Below are 27537 nucleotides of genomic sequence, written 5' to 3'. Positions count from 1 at the left end.
TCTTCCTTTTTCTGTCTATGCACTTATACAATCCTTTCTTGTCACCCTTCACATTTCATACCAGATTCAGCCTTGGCTTTTCTAATCCTAGCCCTGCAACACCAGACAGCAGCTCCTGGGTCACCCGCCTCTGGATGTCCTTCCTCTACACCTAACTTTTATGCTGAGTTTAGTTAGGGGCCCCATACTCATCCATGCTGCCTTTGTTTGATTAATCTTCATTCTATTCCTTCAATTTCAGCTCATGTGTAAACATTTGCTTCTTCTTCAGGCCTCTTGACGGGCATACTTTCACTGCCGCAAGCTGCATTGTCTAAAGCCAATGCCCAGCCAAATGATGGGATTCTTCTGATGTCATACGGATATTCAGCTCTCCAACACAGTAGATCTTTGATCAGCCAATTGTGGCATTTGTCTGTGTTCAATGTAAGCAGAGCAGATGGAAAAAAACACAAAGGAAGGAGCAGTAGCTAAGTCTCGTTTCTTACCCTATTCATCCATTTAAAGCCTTGCTGCACAACATGATATGTTTCAACACCTGCAGTGATAAATAGTAACACAACCCAGGAACAAACACTTGGTCATGTTTATCCTCAAGTGTTCCTTGGTCACACTGCAGCCCACAATAGCATTCGTTAACAAGTGTTAGAACATAGTTACAAATTGCAGCAAACACAAATGCTCCGTCAGTGTTATTGCATATTTCATTAATGATGATCCTTCACATTTCAGCAACAGCCATTCAAGGATCTGAAAACATTTATAAGACTCCGAGCCAAGTGTCACGCTCCATGTGTGAGCCAGATGTTCACAACATCATTTTACAAATGAGAGAACGAAGTTCACAGGACTGACTCCAGACCCCTTTCCTCCCACTGAGCAATCCACTGCCCATCAACTAGTCATGGGGGAATTATCCAATTCATGGCAAGGCAGGATACCATTATGGTCTTTTTGTTTCCTTGCATTGTCTCTATTCCCCTGTTCCCCATCTTGTGTTTAGATTCTAGGCCCGGAGGGGTACCTCCGAATGTGCCCACTGCAGCACAACATGGCACAGAGATGCAATGTAGCATTACTCAGTGTGTCAGTGTAAGCAGGAGGGGCACCAGAAGCTGGCTAACAGAGAGTTCTTCAAGATCTCCAGCAGATCTCTACACACGTGAAGTCACGCTCCTTGCAGAGCAAACCTGTTTCTGTTTGCAGAAGCAGCAGAGCCAACTGAGTTCACCACGTTTCTCATTGCATCCTCTGTCCCCAAAGCACTCAGAGCTTGCACTTGTCAGGGCCCTGGTTCCTTTCAAAACCTTGCACTTCCAAGACCCAAAAGGAGAGACAAGAAAGCAGTTCTCACTTGGCAAGATGACCATAGGAATGTTCACGTCCTTCACCCCCACAAAGTCCTGGCTGAGGTGGATGAGAGGTTTCCTTTCACCTAGAGAAACATCTGTCCTTATGCAGCATCTCTCCCAAACTCCTCCTGCCGAACCACTCTCCCAGCTGTGTCACCGCCATCACAGTTGCTTTTCACAAGATGAGAAAAAAACTACACGCTGCTCCCTCTAGTGACAGCCTGAGAAGTCAGGCAGCCTGCCCTCACTCACAGCTGTGATGCAACACCTGGTTTTAGGCTCGACAGCATTTTCACACAGGACCCAATGAAGTTAACTCTCCTCCATTTGCAGGCTTCCTCTCACACCTTTGGCCAAACTGAACCTATCTGACCTGCTCTCAGAGTCTGCTGCTCTGCAAGAACAAGTCTCATCCAGCTCAAGAGCTGCTAACAGGATTTGTGGAGCTCTACCAATCCTCAGTTCAAATCTGGTCTGAGCTGAGAGTGACCTCAGGGTAAAAGCACCCGGCAGCACTGGTCACCTGAGCAGGGTCATCACAAGTCCACTCTGCAATTGGCACTAATTGACCAAATAAAAGCAAGTACAAGAACCAAAAACAGCTACACAACAGAACAGCTGCAGCTCAGATGGGTATTACAGCTCCCACAGTCATTCCAAGGACAACAGAAGGTTGTTCCTCCCAGGTCTAGCTAGAATCCAAAGTGAATATTACAGCTTTGTGGCTAAAAGCAAACTGCACTGGGCAAAGAAAACAAGAGAGGCTGAAGTTAACATAACCATTGCCTTTCTGCTTATTCTAAGCCATAAACTAGCACAGATGGAGACCCAAGGCTCCAGCTCAGCAGAAGAACCATGTACGGTGAGAACCACCTCACTTCTGCCCAGACTGATACAGCATAACAGCATGTGACGCACCAGGACACCAGACGCCCCCATGCAGTGCCAGTGGGACAATACGACGCAGTGACTCCCGGCAGAACCCATGCGATGCGGTCACTTCCATCCAGACACCAGCAGCACGCTGCCTCTCACTGAGACCCACGCAGTGCAACGACTCCGAGCGCGGCAGGGCCAGGGCTCCGGCATAGATTTCTGTGCACCCCGTGGGAAATACCCCATGGCAGAGGGCAGGTGCGACACACCAGACTCCAGCGGACAGGGCTGGAGTACTCCACACAGCCCCCCGGTCCCGTCCCCCTCCCTGTGCAGCGCTCGCCGTCCAGGAGACTGCGCTGGCAGAGGCGGGGTGCAGGGCTAGGTCAGGCCATGTGGCTGGGGGCAGGGACACCATAGCAGGGCTCCCAGTGCCACCTAGCGGGGGACAGGGGACGCTCAGGGGTCACCCATCCCTGCACTGAGGGCTGCTGGGTGCAGACCTGCCCCAGCCAGGCCAGCCTCTACTGCCCTGCACCTGCAGCACCTAGAAAACCTTCCAGCCGCTGTAATAACGTAATGTTTCAAGAAAGACCCCAAATTATTACATCTTCAGAGGCACACACTGGTCGATGCATTTCTTATCCATGCTGCTACCTGCAAACTATCCCTCATCTGTGTATGTTAACATATATATACAGTCATGCACATACAAGAATGCAGAACAGACATGAGAGCCAAAGAAAACACTGGCACAGCAAGCAGCTTGTTTTACCACATAAGTTTTATTTTATAGGATCTCTGCCCAGAAAACAAGATCAGAGGTTCTGGGAGGTAGAAATAGTAGCTGGGGCTATAAAGGTGCAGTACAGAGCTGTGTGAAGGCTTATACATGGGAAGGCTCAAAATAAATAACAAACACAATTTAAGATCTGCTGGGGGAGGGTGGGATTTGCAATCCTGGTGCACATGAACGCAATCTTTCCTTCCATCTCTCCACTCAGCAGGCGACAGTCAATCTCTTAAGCTGCATCTCCATTCATCTACAGCTGTTTAATCACTTGTCATTTTCTTCCATTCCATCTGCATTGTCAGTCTCTTCTTTCCTGTTGTCCTGAAAACAATCCCTAGGATATTAAAGAGAAAACCATGACACCTTGTGGAACAGATGGAGGCTTCTCCAGATAAAGGCATCCTCATGAATAGCAGTGTGTTACCCAGCAGCTCTGCCCAACATAGTACAGCCCAGGCAGTTAAACTAATGAGGCCTAAGAAAACCCTTTAGATTGTCAGTAGATGCCCCAACTTCATCTACTGATCAAATGCAGCCTCTGTTCGCTCAGAGGATCAGCTACCAGATTTTTTGTTGGCCTTAATCATGATTAAGCTGAGCATCTTTCCTGGGAGTTTTTCCAGAGAACTCAAATCCCTGCAAAAATTAAATCAGCTGCAAGATGCTCTGTTATCCTCATGACCCATCCTGAGATCAAGGCAATGTGTGGGACTAGAAAATCAAGCTCATTGCACTGATGATCTTGGCTAGGCTGGATCCCAACTGAGAACTGCAGTAATGTGTGAGATGAGTCTAGAAATGGGGAGATAGGAGATACAATCTAAAAAGACAACCACTGAGCTCAAGGCAACAGGAGGGGAAGCACAACCAAAAAGTCCTGCCTGTCACTAAGAAGGGTCTTGGTACAAGGCAGGGCTTGGATAAGCACATGGTCTCTTCATCCAGGAACCCATCACTAAGCCAGGACAGCAGATAAGCATCTCAGGTGTGCCCAGAAAGGCCACACTCAGCCAGGCCCCTGCTTCCTAGGAGAGCCCCTGCGCACCTACAGTAAAAAGCCTTCAAGATCCCAATGAAACACCAGCTGGTCCCCAAGCACTGAAACTGGAGGCTGTCCTCTTCCCATGACCTCACCTCCTCAGCTCTCACAAGTGCCAGCTGCTAGCCTGCTGCCTATGTCAAAAGCAGAATAATTTGAGATTGGAGAAGTCAAGCAGGCTACGGTGATCCAAGAACTGCCCTTTCTTCCTGGAGCAGCAAAGCCTGAAAGAAAGGAAAAAGATGGGGCCAAACATCAGTCTCAAGGACTTCTCCAGACAACTAGATCAGACAGTTGTTTTAAGAACACTTACATGAGAGCAAGAATGGCTTAAGAACTGCTCAGGAGAGCCTTGGCTAGGTTGCCTTCAGGTCAGCAAGCACACAGTGAGCAGCAGAAGCCGCTTCATAATCTTGGCTGTCACATTTTGGTGGCAAAACTGAAAAATGTGGTAGAAGACATTTTCATTTTGCAAATGTTGCCAGCCTGTTGGGACACGCCAGTGGTGATGAGCTGCAGAGAGGGAAGGCAGCAAGGAAAGCTGGGTCGGGGCACAGGGGGATGGCCAGGACGTGATCAGAAAGAAAAGAGGAGGCTGAAAGAGACATGAACAGAGCATGGTGACACCAGTACTAGGGAAAAAGGGAAAAAGAGGACTAGAGAAAAGTGTTATTGGAGGGAGAGGATTATCAGCTCCTAGAAGAGGACAGGGAGAGTAAGACCCGTCAGACAGTGAACAGTTCAAACAGGATCACAGTAATCAGGACCTTGGTGGTGCATGGCCTTTCCCCAAGGCAGAAAGAATAACGTGGAATACATGAGGCCAGTTGGCCACCTGCATTACAAGCTGAGGCCAGCCCTGCTTGCCTCACTGAAAAGCCCCAGGGACTGGCCTAACCTTGCTTCAATGTGACAGCAGATAGCTGCATAAAAAAGGCTTCCTCAGAAGGACAGTCATCATCAGGAGATGATGGTGGGTGCAGAGGTGGTACTCAGGGATGCGGTTTAAGCGGGCAATATTGGTGGTAGGCGGACAGTTGGACTAGATATCTCAGGGGTCTTTTCCAACCCTAGTGATTCTATGATTCTGTTCTATGATTCTAAATCCCAATGAAGTTATTAGCACCTGCCATCAGGTTCTAGAAAGACTTTAAGGGGAATGAAACAGGTTACCCAAACATGACTCAAGAGGAGAGAGGGATTTTCCTTCCTGGCAGACAGTGGTTCTTCTTCTTGGGCCAGCAGGTTGGTCTAAATCCCAGGCCCTACACTGAAACAAGCTTCAGGTCTCAAACTGAACCTCTCCACGGAAACTGAGGCCTACTTGTCCAAGCAGCCCAGGGCAACGCTCATCAGGGAGGCAAGAGCCATGCTGGGATGTCCAGGAAGGAGGGCTTGAACACGTATCTCTGGAGGGCACTGGGGGCCACTGAGCTCCCTCTGTGTGTGCCTACGCTGCCCACAGCTCTGTTTTGCTTTCAGGTCCTTTCCATACCACAGGTACAGCTTTTTGCCCACGGGCTCTTGTTTGAAGATCAGTTCAGCCTCTAATGGTTGGCAGATCATGAACAACAGTTAGATCATGCTTGGCCTCCACAACTGTTTGGGATCATAGGAATCTGGCACTGCTGAAACCCCAGCAACTGCTGACAGTGTCTCAGAGCACAGCACGGGGCTCAGAGCAGAGCTGGGCAAAGATTACAGTGCAAAGTGCTCATCCCCAAGCACTGGGAACATTGTTATGTAGCGTGGAAGTCAGAGACAGCTCACAGGAAAAAGATGCCCTTGATAGTAATACTTCAGATCTGATCCCAACTGCTGAAGGCTGCTCCTCAGCACAGCCCTGTGCTAGAGGTCAGAACTGCTTGCGAAGCATCACTGCGCTGCTCACGAGGGTCCAACTCATTGAGACTCCTGCCTTCCAACAGGGAGCGAGAAATCCCTACATAACACGTCCGTAAAGGATGGCAGGGTTTCTCAAAAAGCTTTTCAGGTAGAAGTTGCACATAAATATCTCCAAGTTTGATGTTCCCTTCTAACCAGCATGCTGAAATTAAGGAGTGTGCAAGGCAAGGCCATCCCACATTTCTTCCTGCAGTGCTGGGAACCTGCATACAGCAGCACCTCAGGCTGGTGTCCTCCAGGTCACATCTCCAGAGGATTCCAGTGGACAACTCTTAATTTATGCTTCCTACATAGTGTTCACCAGGCAAAATGCATTGATGCTGTTAGTTACAATACCTCCATAACTCTTCGCTCTTCAAACTGGAGAAGTGCTAATGTTTGACTGTGTCTCAGCACAAACATAGCTGACAGTATTTTATTCCTATTTGTTGAATGCTGGGGACCCACCACCAAGGCAGGCCCCAGCTCACCGCCTTCTGAGAACGAAGGGAAAGAAAAATAAACAGTTCAGCTTGAGCTGTATTCTTCTCAGCATCAGTCATTGCCTGTAAATTAATTGGATCTCTAAAACACACAAGAAACTAAGAAAAACAACAGCCACAAGCTAAGATGACTGCACTGATTTCAGAAAGCTTTTATCTCTTTGAAATGAATAAATAACTCTAATGTAACTACTTACTGCACTTCTTTATCAGCAGTCTGTGCATTAAACTCTCTTTCCAGACTGTGATACAGCTCTCAGTAAATGTGCTGATGGAAAACCACTGCCACAAAAAAACCCTTCCAAGTGCCTTCTGCACCATCTCTTCTTCTACAGCAAAGCTTTCTGCAAGCTTCACCATCTCTGCGTGCAGTCCATGGGTATTTCAGCCCGTATCTCACCACAGAAAGCACAAGGACCACATTCTAAAGGTCAGACTAGATGTCAGAAACTGAGAGGATATTCCCTAAATCCCTCACACATCTTGATGTTGAAAAGAAACCTAGAGTGTTCAAATTCACCTTTCTCAGAAGCATGGCAGACTCACTTTGTAACCAATGTGATGCTGGTCGTCTTTAGAATCTACCCACACACAGTCAGAATCTAGTGATTCTGCTGTTACTGGCCTCTGACTGTAGGAAAATGCACACCATTAACAGGCTATTTCTGCACTAACGATCGGCCCTTTTCAGAGAAGGAAGCTGGCTGTTTCATATCGGGCAGCCCATATTGCCACCACTTAATCAGGCTGAGATTTAAGGAAGCCCGCTGTGAGATGACACAGATTGCTTCCTCCCTCGGGAGCTGGCAAGCACTGCGGTCAGTGTGCGACTGGCAACCTCCGCAAAACGAGCCCCGCTACACCCAGCAGCTGGGTCCCGTGCTTCTTCTGCACTCAGTCCCTGCAGACCTGGGCTGGCATCAAGATGTTCCACGTGCTCAGACATCCCACATGCTGACCCCTCTCTTTGTCCCTCAGGACAACTGCATAGGAAAAGTCAGCGATGACAGAGGGAATGTGTTCACACAACTGTTTAGCCTCCGGTGTCAGCCCAGTAGACAGAGTGTTGTCTAGGTGTGGATGAAACCATCTGCTCAGTGTCTGGCAGCAGGAAGGCTGCTGCTCCCTTCTGCCTGCACCCAGGCAGTTCCCAGATGGGCTGTGGCAGGGCTGAAGCAAGGCAGTTCTGTCAGAGGAGGGCTGCCAGCAGGGAGAGGAAAGGAGGATGGAGCCCATTCCCCAGGCATTGAAACGGGGCACCAGGATCAGGCCAGGCAGTTCCAGATAGCTGGGACCTTCTGACCCCACTCCTCCCAGCCCTCTGTAAAAGAACAAGCTGAGCTGATGTTGAGATGTGAAAATGAAGCATGCAGAACCGCCAGTCACACCTATCTTCAGACTACATCCCATCCTAGAGGGAGAGACAGGGCGTTCCAGGCTTCAGCCTCATTAGCCCTGTCACCCCGTAACATTGCCGGTCTGCCTGGCAGCTCCTGCCCTTGGACCACAGTCCCAAAGCTCAGCCTATGCCTGGGAAACACTTTGCCCAGATCAGAACTGTGATTACTTCTTGCCCAAAGCCTCTGCTAACAGGACAGATCATCAGGTTATACAAATGGCTTTGCACAAGCACTACAACTATGGCAATCCATGAGAATGTCTTCACCAGCTTCCCCTGCCCAGGGTCTGCTCCAGCATATGACACTGCATGCCAAAATGCTGCAGCTTGTTCCAGGCAAATGTGTAGGAACTTTGGGTACAGCTGTCCAGATGCCCTTCCACATCCGTTTTGCAGATTAATTGTCCCCTCAAACAAGAGTTTAGGGAGGAATCTTTCATCTGCAGGGAGATGTTGAATGGCATGCAAAACCTGCCAGCAGCTCTCACACAGCTGATTCCAGAGATAAAGCACATCTGCTAAGATGCACTGCCTTTCCTGGTCCCTCCAGACATGTCCTCACCCCAGGGCACAACTCATCACTTCTCCCAGTCAGTCCGAATACTTCAAGATCTCTTGCAATTCCCAGCACTTGTGTTCATGTATGAGGATACAGCCAGCTTTAAACAGGGTTCCTCGTGTCCTAGCAGCTTAAAGCACACGGGTGAAAGTGGGGATCAGGAGGGCTTCACGACTGGTCTGCAAATTGTGAAATGGAAGTGGTGGCTCTGTGGCAGAGCCCTTGCAAGCCTCCAGGCCTGCATCCAGACCCACTGCTGTTAGAACGTATTTGAGCACTGGCTAGACACTCATCAGCATCCCTGCATGACCTGTCTCTGTAGCCTGGCAATCAAAACACATAAAATCACTTTGTATAGCAGGTGCACAAGGAATCAAATGTAAGTTACACCAAGCCCTTGACAATGCTGCACTGTGAGACATACCCCTCACTGACCCCCTACTCCCAAAAAATACGCCCATGGAATATTCTTGGGAGCCACACATGGAGCAGAAATCAATTTAGAGTGAAAGTTTCAGTGTCTTTCCCTAAAGACACTGCTTGTGATTATTAAAAATATGTTTGGGGTGTGCACGTGGGTGGCTACACAGGCAAAACCGCAGAGAGAACCTCTCCTCATTTCTGAATATTCCCTGATTTCCCCGTATCAACTGTGCTATTAGAAACAGAGGTAAGGGAATGCATTATTATTTCTAGATATGATTTTAACCTGAGAGTCCCTTTCAACACAAAGTGGTACTGTGATAGGCTGAGCACCTCTGCAGGTAGATTGCTCCGTACTTTGGAAGAGCAAGCTGCAGCTGATATGCATCGTGTCATGGTTGTCATGGTTGCCATTAATGACAGGTGCTGCCTATTAACCTTGATTAAATCACAGGTGACACTAATCACTTAATGTGTCCTTAATTAGGACCTGAGAAAGTTTTAGGCATAGAAAAAAACATGCGGCTGAACTTGAGTCACTAGCCTTCATCCTCTTTACCTTGATTTCCCCTTCACAGTTTTCCAAGCATCTGAGGAGAAGCCATGCCAGGCTCACACCAGCGGCAACACAGAGCCTTGTGGTTTCCTCCCCACACCTGAGCTGCCAGGTCTCTCCTGTCCCACTTTCCTGTGACTGGATATGGCTATGCAGGAGCAACAGCCTCAGAGACTCTGGGACTAATGCAGTTTTTGCAGTTTTCTAGGACAGCATGTTCCAGTTGTGAGCTCCAACAAGCATACCGAATGCAATGGAGGGCCAGCTCCTGCCCAGGAGCAGCCTGCAGCACCACCAAAGTCAGCATTAGCCCAGGCTCTGTCCTGACTACAGCAAAGCACTCCGTCTTCATGGCCTGCTGGCAGGCCTCAGGTCCTCCCAGCGATGCCCTCCTTCCTCCAGACTCTAAGGAATGGAAAATCTCTGTGGGCATCACCATGCAGAAGTCATCACATGAAAACCCTCCCACTCGCCTGGAGCTGCCATGGTTGCAGGCTCCTGCAGGCCACAGAGGGTGGGATGGATCTGCAGCAGCCTCAGCCTTCATGAACTGCACCAGGCAGCCTTGTGCAAGGAGATGGAGAGCTCTCCCATTTTGGTCATAGTTTAGATGGACCTTTCCCAGCACCCAGCATCTTCTGTAACGGGATTAGAAGAAAGGCATGGTTGGAGAAAAGCTCCTTCTGAGACACCACCCACCACTCCTGCATTCCTGGAAAATATACCTGCATTTGGGTTTCCTTTTTTGCTGGATTACGAGTACCACCAGACAGTAAACAGTGGTCACTACAGAAATGTTCCCCAAAGGCTTAACCTTTGCATCACCGAGCACCGCAGGAGCCTTGCTGCTGCTATTAGCTGGAATATCCCAGAAGACAGACACAAAGATGCAGCAGAGTCAATAAATCGAACTGCATGAGGGCAACGTGTGGTTGCACTCCTATGCTGCTGAAGATTCCCTGACACTGTTTTACCTAGCAAGAAAAAAAATTTACAGTTCAAGAGCTCCTTCTCTCATAACCACCCTGTGTCAGTAGCTGTGTTCGACAGCACAGGTGCAGGCTGCTAATGGGCATCTGTGACAGAGAATAGCCCTGTAGCAACACAACCAAGGAGTCATGGCAGGAGATGTCCACACTCACTGGGACAGGAGAGCCAGGTCTTCTCCTTGCCCAAGAGCACTGCATACCACATGCTGCAGACACTCAACAGAGCTCTTTGTGAGAGAGAAACGAAAACTGCCTATATGAGCAGCACAATTCCTGCTGCAGTTTGTTTTACCTCCATCAAATTACGCATTAAACGATGAAGCAGTTCTAACAAAATGCAGGTCAGCCCAACCCTCACCTCTCCTCTGACAGCAGGAAAACAGCATCCAGCCAAAGCTAGCAGTTCCATGGGCATCTGAATCCATACTCAGTAGAATGAGGCCTCAGGATCTGACAAGGCCAGTGACAAGTTGCTGTGTCACATTGGAGCTTTGTTAGAGGCTGTCTGTGCCAGACATAAGATCTTCAGAGAAGCCTACATGGTGAATCAAAAGCACTTTTGCACTTGTTTTAGGTAAAAGATGTCCAGAAGTACGTTAGAGCAGCACTGCTTGCTTCACCCATTCCTCCATAGAAGCCTTTGCTTCATGACCTTGAGGCAAGCCACTCCAAGACTCAGAGTGCCTGGCTTTGCAGCCAAAGTTAAAAATGTTCTGCCTGTGTCTCTCTCTATTCCCAAGATCTCACACACTTTGTCCACGGAGATACAGCTGTGGAAAAAACACACACCTTATGGGATGCCCCAGGTTCAGATCTGCGTCACCACTGTTTCCCAAGCAGCTGGGGCACTGCCAGTCCACACAGTGCCTCTGCTGCTCCACAGGGCTCTGCAGCAGCAGCAATGGCAGCACAGGTGAAGACTTCACACACAGCCACCATCCACCAGACACCTGGACTGTCCTCCTGCCAGCTCAAAGATCTGCTCAGCTAACTCATTGGCTGACCCTCTGCCATGATTATGTGGGGACTCATGTTGCTCCCCCACCACGTCTCCATCTTCTTCCCTGCAGTCCTCTGATTGCTGCAGCTTCACATGCGCTGTGACTGTCCTCTTCCTCCTGTCTTGTCATCTCCTCCCAAGGATGCTATCTGAAAAGCTGCAAGATGCAGAGCAGGAACCCTCCCAGCATTAAGTGCGCAACACAGGACCAGCTCCAGGCAAAGCTCCAGCAAGAACCTGGCTGAGTTTTCTCTGCCGGTGCCTTTGGGAATGGCAGCAATTGGATGTTTTTCACCTGACAGTAGATTCCTAGCCTTCCCCATTCTTATCTCTTATTGTAACCGAGGGAAACTATGCTAATGCTAGTGCTCAGCAGCGGGGATGTGGGACATGCACCCTACTGCTTCTGACAGCTAGCAGCTTGGCTATGCATTACACAGCTGGGGTAAAACCCTCTGGTACAGCCCAGCTGCATCCCAAATCCCCGCCTGCCAACACCACCGAGCCCTATGATTTCTGAGTGGGCAAGTCCTGCCAGACACCACGGGGAGCTCACAAACATCTCACTGACAGCCTGGGTGCCGAGTGGAAGGTGAAGGCAGGCTCTTCGCAGCAGTCTGAGGGCAGCTGGAGGAGCTGTCAGCACCCCACCCACCCGCCAGATCCCAAGCTCCTTTGGAGAAGCCTGCCTATGTTTTTCCAGGCACTGCTGCATCCTGGCATCCTTGAGACTGTGAGATGAAACTGCTCCAGCAGCTCACCCTCCCCCGGGGTCCAGCAGGATGTCCTCCATAACCATTAGCAACTACAGTCAACACCTGTGCCAATACCACTGTCATTCATCAGCCTGCACCTCTTGTCCCAGCAAGTCAAGGGGAACAGACAATGTCTTTGCCATTCAAAGTTCACAGCATGGTGGAGCAGAGCCTGGTTGTCATGCACGTGGCATCAGCACACTCAGCTAGCACTGAGGAGCCAGGTGATCTGCCAGGAGAGATGATGCTGTGCAACAAAGTCTTGGGACAACAGATTCTGAGCTATCAGTGCAGGACGGTGGTCCCCAAAGCAGCCATACAACAGTTAAACAACTGGAAGCAAGGAGAAACCTCAGGTCAGACATGCAAACAGGGAGACTCTTTGGGATCTCCATGTTGCTAACCCACAGTGCTAGACTCTCCTAGGCTGGGGCTGGATTTCAAGCACATTGGAAAGATAATAAATGCTGGAACATGTTTACTCACGTTCCAGTGGGATGCGCTTTGCTGGTTCACATTCTCTGTCTCATCTCTGTTACCACACAATTTTTACAAGGAAACCAAGACTTGTGTGTCCCACAGCTCTGGGAACTGGGGCTTTAAGAGAAACCCTTGTGAGCAGCCCTGCTGCCAATGCTGTAATTCCTCAGGTGCATGCCCAGGCGACAAGCCCCTCCATACAGCCCAGTGCCCCTGACCCAGGCCATGCTTATTGTGATTTCCTCCACCACCATAAATCCCTTCTAATTCCCTCTAAACCGCTCCTTGTCTCCATCAAAGCATGGCGTACTCCCTGCCTCACCCAGTGGGGATAAGCAGCTCTGTGCAGCAGGAACCACAGGCAGAGCAAGGCTGGCCTTGCCTATGGGCAGCCCTCACCTTCATCTCTGTGTCCCTGCACTGATTTTGTGGCTAACCTCAGCCCTTCATGAGCTGGGAGTGGGGCTGTGACGGAGGCTGCCACAGCCCCAGCCTCCTCTGCTCTCTCCAGCACCAGCAGCTCTTTTCCCCTCATCATGCCATCAACCAGAACTCCCAGATCCCTTTCTGAGGGGCTGCTCTCCCCCAGTCTGTACACATATCCAGGGCCACCTGGGTTGTCTATGGTGCAGAATCTGGGCCTGAGTGCCAGGTGCACAACTCAGGTTGGAGGCCAGGATAAGCTGAAACTATGCAGAAAGCCTCAGATTTGGTGGTGGATGCACAAAGCCCAAATCCTGGGTTAGAGCCAGGAGCACCCAACTGCACCAAAAGGGTCACCAGTGACAGCTGGAGGAAGGCACCCACACCTCAGGAGTGGTACAGAAGTGGGGGAGTGCTGGCCCTGACCCTACACATATGTGACACATCTATTAATCAAGTGCAGCCATGCCTGTGCCGTGCTGCACACCCAGCATGGCTGCCCTGCACCCCCTTGGCCGCAGGACAGACTCAGCAGCTCATTGTAGTGCAGGAGCCTACAGGCAGCACCCACTTGACATGGGCAATCATACCACCTGCAGATTTGTGTGCCAGACTAACAATGCAGAGAAAAGTTCTCATGAGAATGTCTTTTAGGAATAGAGTTGTTCTCTTACAAGAAAATTGTATCCTAGCTCAAATGACCAAAGGGAGAGCTTCTCACCAGGGATGGGATCTGACCTACTCCATAGGAGAAACCCAGCCAGGTTCTGCCTGACGATGTGCAAATGTGGGCTTGCCCAGCACCTGAAGGGATGTTAGATTTACTTGCTATCTGTGTTCCTCTTCTTATGCTGTCTTATTAAATAAGCTGTTATCAAACCAGTTGCAGTTCTTCATGAGACTCAGAAAGGGTCCTCAACTGGCCCAAGCAGGTCCCAGATGAGAGTGGAGTTATGAGGGATCAGAGAGGAGAGGAACAGCTGCATCCACCTACACCTCTCCTACAATGCTTTAAGGCTGTTAAGTCTTGTCCACAGGCTGCAGCAGAGACCTAGCCATATCCCACTTTGCTTTATAGATGTCCACTGACAGTGGTCAGGGCTTTCCCTGCTGCAGTAAATACAGCCCTAAAAGGCTCCAGAATTAGCCTTCTCTCTCCTCTTGAGAGCCCAGAAAAACAAAGCAGCTGCACATTATTGACCAGAAAACCTGAAAATAAAAATTAAAAAAATAGAACCTTACTCTATCAGACTTTCTGATTGAGACTGCAGAGGAGAGAAGGAGGGTCCAGTGGAAATCCACAGCAAAGAAGTAGTGATCTCAGGCTCCCCACACTTATGAGGCCAGTGCTGCATCACTGGTCCTGACTGTAACTAAGAGGCCTGAACCTCCCCAGAAAGATCAATCTGAGACCTAAATGACTAAAATCCTGCCTGCTACCTGGCAAGGGGCTCATGTGCTGAGTGAAGAGGAGCAGACGTCATGCAAAAGGTGAGGCAGGTCAGCAGGAGATGCAGGGATGACCTGGAATTCTTCCACACCTCAGTTCCTTTCCAACTCTGGGGTGAAAGTTCCCTGGGATGGACACGCTGGGGTGACCTGCAGTGGGTCACTGAGAAAGGAGAGGTACTGCAGAGAACCTCAGACCAGCACACAGTCAGAAAGGAGGGTGCTTTGCAGCTTTGTAGACCTAAAATGATGCTCCAGCTCCTTCCTTTTCTCTCCATGACAGTGTGGGACTCAGGATTGCATTGGGGCGTTTGCTGTAACGTGTTCAGCTCTAGCAGTTCAAGCTAGAGCTCACCTCAGCCATCTGCCTAATTTTTCTGTAATTTAGTCCGACAACTCGTGGTAACTTTAAGGACCTTGTGCCTGAGCATGTTGCTGCTCACAGATCTCAGCAGTCACAACCACTCTGCTGACAAGCAGCCCCGGCTCCCGAAGCGTCTGTCATCTTATTAGCAGAGCCTCCACTTGGGATTTATTTTCCATCCAGAATTTAAGCTGAATTTATGTATTAACTAAAGACTATTAGTGCCAAAAATAAGTGGAATGCCACTTGCTCAGCAACACAGGCCTTACAAGAGACCACGTGGCACAGCCAGCACACCCAATCGTAACCCCAGAGAGGCTTTTTATAGACACCCACGTCTGATGGAGTGCGAGTGATGCTTGGCTTGCTGCAAGCTTTGCTCTGCAAGCATCCAATTGCACGGGGAGGGTGGGGAATATCCCCCCCATCCACAGGCAGGGGGCATGGGTCCCTCCTGCTCCTTGAAAGCTGGATAAAGAGCCAGGTGGGACTTGTTTTAGGGAAAGTTAGCAGCAGAGCTCCCCCATTTCCCTGCCACCAACACGTGTCCCCGGCATGCAGCCCCTGATACAAGGAAAGCACACTGCTGAGCTTCTAAGTGCAATATCTCAACATCAAGAGTCCTCCACTTCCCTCTGAACAAGGCTGCTGGAGCAAAAAAGGTCACCCAGCACTGTTCAGCTCCAGCTCACAGTGGCTTCTCTCTTTCTCCCTTTCTCCTCAGTGGGCTTTCCTTTGTTTAGGTCCCCTGCACTGAGCAGGCTCAGCTGCCAGCAGTGACCCTGCTGTGACTGAAGGCTTCTCCGCGGACCCTGAGCAACCTCCGTTGCGAGGGACACAAAGCCCCAGAAGCAGCAGCACTGCCATTGCCAGCAGTCCCACTGAGCCCACACTGTACAAGCTGGTGCACAAAGGGTCACTGGCACTGGGGGGAAGTTCTCACGTACAGCACAACCAGCCATTGGCCTGGCATGATCTTCCAGTGCACCCTTCCAGTGCCCCTTGCTGCAGGCTTGGTGTTTGCTCTCATCTGGAGAGAGCAAACATGCAAGGCAGCATGTCCACCCTGCAGCCACCTGGCAGCTGCTCTCTGTCCTCTCCCTGCATCACTGGCCTGCACAGGAAGACAGACAGGGAACAGCAGGACTGCCAGCATCAAGCCCAGCACCAGGCCTCTCCCGACACAGCAACTGTGAGATACAATCCAGTTTGAAAATAGCAAAGAGCTGTTCCTCACACTATTCCAGCCCCCTTTTCTATGGGGAGAGTCAAGACCACATCACAGTGCCCAGCAGAACCCCAGCTCTGCTCCCCACAGCCACTGAGAGCACCTGAAAAGCAGAAGTCCTTGCAGTGCCTGGGATGGGCTGCAGGTAGCAACACAGAGAAGCAAAGTCAGGCCATCTGTGATACAGGAGAACCTGGGGCTGGGCTTACTGGGACTTTGGTCTGACTCCTGGAGTGGCGGGAGGATGCTAAAAGAGGCTCCTGGGCTCCTACCTGTCCTAGCTGCCCCAGGGAAGGACAGACGGCCTCAGGAGGGAGGGACAAGACCTATGGGGAGCAGGAGAGGAGAGAGCAAGCAGTGAGCTTATCATGGGTGACAGAACCCTCGAGGACTCAGTTACATGGCTGCACAAGAGCCCATGCATATGTCCTCATGCACCATTTTGACAGCACTGGAGCTAACTCATGAAGCTGAACGTGAAATAGGGAACACAGAGCCAGAGCCTGAGGTCAGAGTGGATGGGTCATGCTTAGGTACAGCTCTCATCTGCACCCTGGAGGCAGACACAAGGCTGCTTGACTCCAGTGTTCCTCTTTAACGGGGAAACCTCCACTGAATTCACCAGCAGGGAGATGGGAAAAAGAAGTCAGAGTGCAGACATCTGCCTGCTTGGCCAAGGGTTTGTGGCACCCTGTAACACGTCATTAACACACAACCCCAAGCCCCTGGGCAAACCAGGCCAGTCCACCTACCTACCGAGGCTCCAAGCCTTCAACATCCAGCAAGTGAGAATCACATGGGCAATTTGTGGTCAGTCAAGGACTTGACTGACCACAAAGAATCAGAGTCAAGGATGGCAGGGACCTCTGAGTCCACCTGCTCCAATGCCCGCTAAAGCAGGGACACCCAGAGCAAGTGCCCCGGGCCACATCCTGGTGGCTTTTGAAGTAGGAGACTCCACATTTAGTGCCACCGGACAACCTCCCATTCGTACTTATCCAGAAAGTCAATTCAAGGAAATCTCCAAGAACAGGTCTAAACAACCAAAAAAATCACTGAAACACTTTCACATTTTCAGAGTGCAGCCTCAGAGAACACTGCAGAAAAAGGAATGAAAGTCATCGTTAAAAACATGTTAGGGTTTTCTTAGCTCATCTGCAATTATTGCTCTAAAAGCTGAGGATGTGTGACAGAGAAGAGAGGTGTGGGAGGGAGAAGAGGAGAAGGGGAAAGGAGAAAGACAACAGCAGCATGGAAGGAAATTCAGCACTGCCAAGTGAAAGCCACAGGCAGAATTTATTCCCTTGCAGAAGGGTTTCCCATGTCATTCGTCACACAGAGGAGAAAAAAAGATTATTTTGAAGAACATCAACCATGAAAGTAAGACTTTGGGGAGGGGTTTTTCTGTCAGATACTGCAGCCAGGAAGTTACCCTCATGTGTGCCATTTCCCTACTGCACAAAATGAGTTCAGTCCTCTATACAACCACTCCCCATGAAATCCCTGTTACCAGCCTGACTTACTGGACGGTGTCTGCTACAGCAAAGACCCCCACACCTCCAAGTCTCACTTCTGGGCAGGTTTCTGCCCCTGGGACAGGGATGTTTCTTGCAGACTTCAGGCATACCTCTTCCCATCCACCGTCTCCTGGGGCTCCCTGACACTGCAGAGTTGCCAGGTGGGAAATGAACAAGTGAGAGGGGTGGGAAACTCCCTGACAACAAGGTGACAGAAAGGGGCACTGAATTATGGGAGAGCTGATGGGACCCTCACTGAGCCCACCTTACACTGCAGCACCCACAGCCACACTGGTGCCAGGGGCAAAGCAGAGTAGCAGCTCTCTCCCTCCAGCTGCAGAGCTGCTCACAGCCACCTCCAGCCTACCACAATCACTCTTCAGGCTGGAAGGTTTCAGAAGGTCACTGTTTCCCAACAGCACCATCACATCTGCCTATCTGCCATCTTGAAGCCAGAAATCACTTCATTTACCTCTGATCTGGGAGTTACGAGGCCCTCTCCTGGAGTTCTAACATCCAGATCTGAGACTTGATGCTCTCAGCAGACCATCAGCTGGTTTCAAAGCTCACTGTGGATAGGTATTTTCTCTCCTCCTTGCTCAGAGAACCATCTGGAGCCTCATTCCTACAGTGGCCACACTTCTATTCACAGTTACCAGTTTGATTACAAGGATGGTATGTGCTTTCTTGGCAAATTCAGCTGTTTTCTCTACAGGTGTGTCAACACCACAGGCAGGATTTCTTCCACATCCCTGCACCTGTGCTGTCCTGGTGTGATGCTCTGTGCTCTGTGCTTTGCTCTGATGACACAGAGCAGAAGGCAATGCAGCCCATGGTGCTCAGAAGGAAGGAGAGGCTAGAGACCGTGTCTGACCCAAGGCAGGAGGGCTCTGGATAAGCTGTCTCAGCACAGCCAGCAAGTGCCTTTTCTCTCACTGGGAAGGCTGCAGAAGTCAACTCACACACAAAACCATGCCTGCTTGTGTTTAGGCCACTTCCAGTAACACCGACTGATATGCAGCATCCCAGAGGGCTGGGAAACGGGCCTGGACGTCCACATGCAGAGTCAGCTCAAGACACACACGCATATACAATGAACAAGGCAATCTGAATCATTCAGACTGCACAGCAGCTACAGATGTGCAGAATGTTGCAGGCATCAGTCAGGCTGGCCTCACCCAGATGTCCTCCATTGCAACACACACCACAAGGCTTCTCAGCTCCGCAGCAGCTTGGGAAACCCGCTCTCCACACCATCACACAGTATCAAGTGCCCTCAAGGCCCAGCACTTGCTGCCAGCGCTGCCATCTAGTTCAGCAAAAGGAAAAAGCAGCCTGGATGCCAGGAGCCTGCACGTCCCCACGCAATGGACCGACAGCAACTGTCTCCTTGCACGTCACAGCTCCCCCGCACAGACAGCTGCAGAGCACAGACAACTTTGGGGAGTGCTGCTTTCTGTCTGAGACACTGAGAGCTAGGTAGCCACCCAAGGGCCCCAGCCTGGGCAGGTGGACAGACTGCCCCAACAGCCATCAGTGCCAGGGCACCTTCTGCTGATGACCGGCACTGATACACTGGTTCATCACCCGGTATGTGGCCAGGTTCTGCTCTCTAGCAAAGCGTGCAAAGCAGCATTCCGTCTGTCTGCCAGGCAGAGAATCATGGTGTGGAGATACTAAGCAGCTCTCCTACAGCCAGTGGCACAGATGGGAGGTGAACCCAGATCTCTACAAACAGCCCCTCTGCTGCATCCAGAGCACAAAAACCCAAACTCAATTCTGCCAAGTGCATAAGCAGAGCCATCCAGGCCCAGGAGCAAACCCACACAACAGCATCTGGCTTTCTGTGCTGCAGCCTCTGGGCAGACTGACCGCCAGCTAGAAATGGAAAGATGCTCTACGGAGCTCCTGCTCTGGAGCATGGCCCAGGCAATGGAGTTCAGTCTCCACAAAGGAATTACTGATCATCAGAAAGAGAAATGTGTCACTGCCTCCTGCAGAGCACACCCATCATGAGGCTGCAGCCACAGCACTGCTCCATGCTCATATCATGCCTTTTCCCACCCCAACCCTCCCACACACAGACATGTTTGCTGTGAGCCTGTGCAAGCCTTTGGTCCCAGGAGTGCTCTGCAGCGAGACACTGTGTGAACTCACTCACCCCTGTAGGTGACCCTATGCCTGTTGCTTCCCATCACCCTACCTGTAGGCACAGAAGAATTAATTTCTATTTACTACCCAGTTTATGTTAACCAGTGCCCAAAAACTTCAGAGCCTTCCCCAGTATCTTACCCATATTTCATCCTTCCAAACCCACCAGACCACTCCCCCACTCTAGATTTATCCCTCTTTGGCTACGATCCCACCTGGGCTCCAGGACGTGGTCAGCTCTGGAGCTCCTACTGCATTTCCCACAGCCTGCAGCTGCAATTGCCCCTAAATGTCCAAAAAAGGACAGGGAGAGTCAATCTACAGACCCAGCCTCTCCTGTCCACCACAACAGGGAAAATAGCCATCTTCCTCTTAATCACCAACCTGGGAAGAAAGTGTGCTCAGAGAATGACAGAGAAATCCCTCCTAAGAGCAAACCTCTGCTCCAGCTGCATCCCCATCTTCTGACATCAAGGCATCTTTCTGGGGATGCAATGAAATCAAGCTAGTGCTGGTAAGGCAGAACATACATCTCATATCCACCCATTTGTGTGGGGCATTGCCAGAGGAGCAGTATTGGGTGTGCAGATGCTGAAATGGGCACTGTCTTCTCCTACCTTATGCAAGAAAGCATGCCAAGCCAGGAGCCACAGCATAGGACTTTACAGGGAAACCTTTCTGGGTCCTTCTTGCTGCCCCAGCCCAGATCTAACAGGATCAGACCCCTGTGAGTGCAGCATCCAGGGCTGGTGCACCATTTCCAGCTCTGGGGCAGTCCAGAAAGCACAGCTCACCCCATTCTCTCTATCCTGATGAGCCTTCTGCCTGCCCTGAGACCAGAAAGAGAATCCTCAACAACATCTTACCACTACAAATTCATGAAAAGTGGATGAGCAATGATTGATTACAGTGAATGCAAATACCTGCCCTCCAACCCCAGATTGGCACTTCCAGAGCAGCTCTCCTAGTAAGTGCAGCATGCCCTTCTACAGGCTCTACAAAGCCCTCCCATCCTCCTCAGCATTTTCACAAGCCTTCAGGCACAGCTCTGCCCATCTAGACCTGACATCCCCAGGATATGCTTGCTATCAGCCCTGAGTCTCTGCTCCCACCAGCATGTCACACCAGTTTGTTTCCACTCCATTGGGAAGGCCTTTTCTCAGCCCTTAGCCAGCAGGGCTTGGGACAGGTGTTATCCAGTGAGAAGTGGACTGCCCTGTCCAGGGGGAGATGCTGTGAGCAGAATTATCTTGGCCCTGGACTGCAGCACCAGACAACAGATTGGGAACAGACCTAACCAACTTTCCAGTTCCTATTCCTGCCCACAAGGATGTCACTCATCCCAGGGTCATTACTGATGAATCTGTACTCAACCTACTGTCAAAATGCATTGCCGACAGCAAACAACCCTTGATTTATGCTGGGCGATGTTTCAGGAGGTCACACATTGGTCATGGTTAGGATTGCAGAGATACCTCAAAGTAATAATTGCCCACAGGTAGGACAGTGGGGCAGGAAAGACGAGAAAACAGAGCATCAGCCAGCAATGCCAAGACATGGCTGTCACCTCAGCTGAACCCAACACACACAGAGGCAACAGACCCCTGTTCAGTTGAACATCAGTGCTCTGGGTCTCCAAGGCAGCATCTCCCGCCTCCCACCAGCCGCGAGTCTCTTCTTGTTCCCTTTTCCTTTCCCTAACACGACCTCTCCCCTAAATAGCTTCAGCACTATCTGCTGCAATGTTCATACAAAACTCCTCAAGTCTTCTGAGAACAGATGTGATCTCACCCAACTACATTCTGGGTTTCCCTGTCGGGAGATACACATTTTTTCATTCAGCCAGTACCTCAAGTTGAGGTGAATCTCAACTCTTTCCCCTCCAGACTGTCACCCCCTTCCCCAGGACAGAGCTGGACCACAAGAATGAAGTGACAGAAGTTTCACCAGCTCTTCTGGCTGAGCTCTACAGCACTCAGCCCAGCACTGGAGGCCACAGCAGCCTGGCAGAGGAAGCACGGTCACTCAGCAGCAGAAAAGCAGCACAAGGATTCCTCTCCCCTTTGATCTTTAACCCACCCTTGCCAGCTCAATACGCCATCCCCCAAGCTTCTGGCAGACCCCCTCCACGTCCTCCCAGACCTGAGAAGAAAGCACTGAGAGGCACTGGCACCCGCTGAGTGCTGCACACGCAGTCAGTAGGCAAGCAGATGCCTGGCTGCCAAAGTTGCCAGGGAGATGTGCTTCCTCCGGAGCTGCACATGATTCCTGAGCTGCTGCTGAGGGCTGGGGTCCTTGGGGTCAGAGCAGGGCCCAGCACACAGAACACCTTCCAAGGGAGCCGCCTCCTGTGAGCAGCGCATTTGGGTGTGAAAGAGAGGTCCAACAGCTTTGCAGGGGGCGTGCTTCCGCGCCAGCACCCAGGCCCTGGTGACCACGGTGCACTTTGCTTTTCCCAGCCCAGACCCATGGAGGGCTTAGAACATGGCTACCTCTGCCCAGCAGTAGAGTTTATTGCCTCTGTGCTCCCAAGCATGCACCAGTTTCTGAACCAGATCCGAACCCAAAACAAGGTGTTGCCTGTAATTTAGGAAGGCCGTCATGCTTCAGGGCCCATATCTAAGGGCTCTCTGCTGGGAGAGCTCAAAGGCACTGAGCAGCAGCAGCTGCCCAAGGCTGTGTGTGGAGAGGCCCTCGATACAGCAACCAGCAGGACTGAGACCATGCAGGAGCTCTATTAGTCTCCTGTTACTCACGGAGATCCTTGGGGAAATGCTTTATTTAGTCAGGTGGTTCTGAAAGGCACTGAAACATCCAGCCAGGCTTTGCTGCATGTGTAGCACGTGCCTGGGAGGCACGTGCTCTGTTCTTTTGGGCATGGCTGAGCCCATGACAATGGTTTAGCCTCAGAGGGGACATGAGGAGCTGCACTGTCCTGAGGACCTGCTATCTCGGGTCTACTCACCTCCAAAATCCCTCATACCAGTGAACCAGGAGCAGAGAGCGAGCAGAAGAGTGCAAGGGGGGAAAAGCCTTCTGCAGCTCAGTGATCGCTCCCCATCTGCAGGAGCTCAAGGCAAGAAGGAAACAAGATTTTGCTCCTCTGTGAACCTAAGGAAGTGTGATTTTCTGAAGGTGGTGAGAAGCAGTTTCAGACAGCTCTAATTAGCAGGGCAGCATGTGAGAAAATCCAACTTTCTTGCTCCCAGCTCCACAGCTGTCCTGGGATAAAGGCAGAGCCCAATGCAGCCCGCACCCCTCCCATGCACCTGCCTGGCTGCAGCACGTGGGATGAATTGCAGAAGAGCAGAGAGGGGTGTTTTTGCATCAGCTGCTTGCCGAAAATTTGCCAGCACTGGTTCAGGCAGCAACACCTACACCATAATCCAGAGGGCTGTATTTTCCCGCGGGCATTTAAAATCGGTCCTCCCTCCTGTCCTCATAGCCCAGCTCCAGCAGTCAGCATATTCCCTGCCAGCAGCACACAGTGCCCGAGTGCAGTGACGCAGCCCCAGCACTGTCCTGCCTCAGAACCCAGTGCTCAGGGTCTCATCTCACACACAGCACCTGCTGCTGCAACAACAGGTTTGCCTTCAAATCCTCCCAGGGATCTGCCCCCACCAGATTACTGCTCAGCCTAAGCCACCTAATCCTACAGCACATTGTGCACTTCTCCTGGAACACTACAGTGAGGTGCTCCAGCAGAGGTACAAGTACTAAGTCTACTTTGCAGCTTGCTGCATGTGGAGGCAGAGAGACATCTGTTCCCCTGTGAAACCAGAAGTCAGGGGCCAAAGATGTTACATCCCCACTAGCAAGGGCTCCTTCTGTATATGGGATATTTTCTTTGCACAGTTCATGTTCGCAGAAGTTCATGTCCAGCAAAAGGCAAATGGTGGCACAAGAGACTCTTGAGGACCAGAAGGGTGAGGACCACAACCTCCCTTGCACACCAAAGTCAGCATGGTCCTAGCACGGATGTTGTGCTGCACGGCCATGCACTGGCAGAAGCACTGTGCCTTGCAGCTACATCTTCCTCCTCGATCTGTGCATGTAGGCGCAGAGGAAATAAGAGACCATCCAAAATTAAGGAGCTAAAAGATGTGAAGAAAAGAGACAGGAGGAGAAGTGATAACAGGAATCATTACATAAGAGCATGAAAAACACAATAACACTGCCAGTGCAGGAGAGGTTTTAAGATGCCCATGAGGGTGATGAGACCCAAGCCGTTCCCCATGTGCCAGGGAGCACAAACACTCCTTCATCTACAGCTCTGCAGAGGGGCAGAGGCTGCAGACCTCTGGATTTCACAGGCAGGGAAGCTCCAGCCTCTGAAGTGCCCAGTACTGGGCCCAGCAGTTCCCCTTCCCAGACCTCAGCACGGTATGGGCAGTATGACACCGTCCAGCTGAGACCCCCCCCCAAGTGCCTCCCGGAACTTGGCACACATTTTCCCTCTCCACCTCCTGCACCCCGAGCAGTGCCCCCCTCGCCTTCAGACTCACTTATTATCCTGCAGGGCTTCACCTGTCCCTGCAGCATGCTGTGCAGGCAACAGCCTGGCCCTGGGAGAGAGCCATGGATGCTCTGACTGCAGGCCTGACCCTGCGGCACACGCGGGTCCTCAGCAGGCAGGAGAGCAGAGGACACACAGCATCCCAACCCATGAGAAGGGAATGAATCACTGAAAACAGAGCCAGGCACAGAGCCAGGAGGAAGATGACAGCCCTGCGAGGCCTCCGTCTTTAGGAGTGGGGGCTCGTGGTCAGAGCAGCACAGCCCAGCCCACCCTCTGCTCCATGGTGTTCTCGCAGCCCGCCGTCCCTCGCAGGTCCCTGTGCCGGGACACGGCTCCTTGTCCAGCCCTGGGACAAGGCTCTGCAGCGAGGATGGGAATCAGCCCCGTGCCTCTTTGGATCCCTGCCCCACCGGAACCCAAGGAGCAAGAAAGCAGACCGTGCCCTGGTTTCCCAGTCTGTGCACCTTTCAGCTACTAAGATGCCACAAATCAGGAGATCCTGCCAGGAATGTCACCTTCAGAACCTGCCTCCCGGTGCCCCGGCTGAACCTTCATGCTGCAGGAACCACAAGTTCAGTGCACTGAGGCTCCCATCTAAGCCTCATCACTTAACAAACCACAGCTATGACAGCTCCCAACCACCAGCTTTTTTTTTTTTTTCCTTTTGCATCTGCCATACAGCTCCGCTGAGGCAGCACTGCTGACAACCTGCAGCATCCCTCAGCCCGTCGGAAACACAAAAACAAAGCATCAGCTCCAGGAGGGTGTCACGGGCAGAACGACATCCCCTCACTTGTTGTTACATCAGCCCACACGTTAGCGCTTTGGGCCTGATCCAGAAAGCCACAGAGCAGCCTCCGTTCCTCTTAAAGTCATACCCCGCTGCTCAGAGATACGCAAGTTTGCAATCCTTCCTGCTCAAAAAAAAAAAAAAAAAAAAAAAACAGCCATAGACCTTCTGCTATGCTTTCACCTCGTGCCAAAATCAAAATCTCAATAAATTTCTCTCCTTCTCTCACTTTTAGCTCCATATTTCACCAAATCTTCAATGTCCACGATGGCCCACATACAGAGGTACATGAGATCAGTGCATCCTGAATTAGTTTTCTGATATGCAGTGCTAGCCCATTTTTTCAACAACGTATTATGGCAAGCCAGGTTTCACATTCTTTGTGGTAACTAGAAAAAGAGACAGGTCCACCCTTCAAAACACAGGGTCTGCTGTCAGCCATGGCCAAGTATTGCCCCAGGGACACTGATGTGAGAACACAACAACAACAACGCCACGCGCATATGTTCATTACAGAGCTAAGCATAACTACCGTGGCACATTGCCTCTAAGAAGGCAAAAGGCCAGTTAACCTGATGAGCAAGCACAGCGTTCTGTCATTGAGCACAGAACCTGGGGACAGGCCCTTACAGCCCCGCAGGCCACCAAACACGAGAGACTGGGGTTTGCTGCAGGCAGCACGGCGTGCCTCCGGGAGGTGCAGGTAACCCAGCCCTGCCCGGGTTGGTGACACAGGATCTGGGCACCGGAGCTTAACGAAGGACCGGCCTCGCGTTTTTGTAAGCTCAGATCCCAACGCTGAGAAAATGCAGTCATTGTCTGCGGCCGGTCCCCCCCAACCCATCGCACCGCCAGAGGACAGCGGGGAAAGCCAGGCACAAAAGGAGGAACGCTCGCAGCCGCTCCTCCGTCGAAACCATTTCATAACGGCACTCACAAAGGTGATGAAGGAGCGCTGCACGGCACACACAAAGCACAGAGCAGGTACGTTAAAGGCGCAAATCAAAACGCGCAAAACGAACAAAAGAAAAACGACTTCGGAAAACGAGACCCTCCTTTTGAAGGAGGCCAAACTTCCCGGCGCACCTGCGAAGGCAGCACCGCCGCAGGCCCCGCTCGAGGCTCGGCCCGGCTCCGCACCGGTCAACGCGGAGCGAACCGCACCGGGCAGCGCGGAGCGGAGCGCCGCCGCATCCCGCGCAGCGCCCGGGGCCGGGCCCGGCGACGGCAGCGCAGCCCCCCGCTCGGGCGGGGCCCGTCCCACCGCCCGGCCGCGAGCCCCGCCGCCCTGCCGCCCCCGTACCGCAGTCCGCGCAGAGGATCCGCGCCACGTCCCGCTTGAGGTTCTTGCCGCTGGTGTCGAGCGGGGCGAAGGCGGTGCGGAAGACGAGCGGCTCCTCCGTGGGCTCCAGGAAGAAGATGTAGCGGTGGTTGCGCTTCACTTTGAAGCAGGGCGCCTTGGAGCCCACGCTGATGAGCTGCTCCCGCTGCAGCCCGCCGCTGTTGAGGGGCCACAGGTCCAGCACTTTCACCAGGACCCCCCCGGCGGGGCCGGAGGCGCCGCGGCTGTCATTGCCGCCGCCTGCGGGGGTGGCCACGGACTGCACCTTGCCCTCCAGCACCACGGCCGCCGTGTACGCCTGGTCCTGCACCGACTTGAGGCTGGGCGAGTAGCAGGCGAGCGAGACGCCAAAGAGCAGCATGGAGAAGCCGGGCGCCGGGTCGCGCCTCATGCCGCCGGCTGCCGCTCGCTCCCGCCGGCCCTGCGGCGGCGGCGGCCGGGCTGCGGGGCTGCGGCGCGGCGGGCGGGCAGGCGGGCGCGGCGGGGCGGAGCGGCGCGGCGCGGCGCGGACCCTCCTCCCGGCGCGGCGCCCCCAGGCGCGGAGCGGAGCCGCAGCCGCGCCGCCGCGACCCCGCCGTGCGCCCGCCGCCGCCGGCCGGGAAGGACGAGGGCGAGGCGGCCGGCCCAGCCCCGAGCGAGGGAGGCGGGGAGCCCTCGCGGGATGCTGCAGAGGTAACCCCCCCTCCTCCCGGGATGCTCCCGGAGCCCCCCCGCCCCTCGGTATGCGGCTTCCACCGGGCTGCTCCGGCGGCCGAATGCCCCCTCCGCCCCGCGAGCGGCGATCCTCAGCGCGGAAGGCCCCTGCCACCCCTCCCCAACGCTCTCGCGGCCGGAACCCACCCCCCACGGCGTGCTCCCGCTACCGGCCCTCGCCCCCTTCTCCCTCTGGGTGTTCTTACGGCTTCCCCCTACCCCTCCCCTCCCCGGGATGCCCCTGCAGTTCCCCCGCCCCGGCTGCTCCCGCAGTCTGCAGCCCCCTCCGGGATGCGCTCACGGCTGCTCCCCGCTCGCCGGTTAGCACCGCATCTCGGAGGCGCCGGACAGCGGGACCCCACCTCGATTCCCTGCCCTCGACGGGGGAGATGCCGGAGAGTCCCCCGGGGATGCCCTGTGCAGCAGAGGGGATCCCTCCTCTCTGGCCTTCCC

At 52.5% G+C, this 27537-nt stretch overlaps 1 protein-coding gene across 1 annotated transcript in view; it reads right to left on the bottom strand.

Moving 5' to 3' along the window:
• Positions 1-26782, bottom strand: part of NRG2 (neuregulin 2) — a gene marked incomplete at both ends in the record, with an annotated part of 152375 nt that extends 125593 nt beyond the window's left edge. The window contains one exon of the mRNA XM_079542186.1: positions 26353-26782. Coding sequence (XP_079398312.1) covers positions 26353-26782 — 430 coding nt within the window. The remainder of the gene's footprint in view (positions 1-26352) is intronic.
• Positions 26783-27537: the final 755 nt, after the last annotated feature.

The sequence above is a fragment of the Tetrao urogallus genome (assembly GCF_951394365.1).
Source record: "Tetrao urogallus genome assembly, chromosome: 14".
NCBI classification, from domain to species: Eukaryota; Metazoa; Chordata; class Aves; order Galliformes; family Phasianidae; genus Tetrao; species Tetrao urogallus.
Note: the sequence above shows the minus strand (reverse complement) of the source record. Positions and strands in the feature narration are given on the sequence as shown.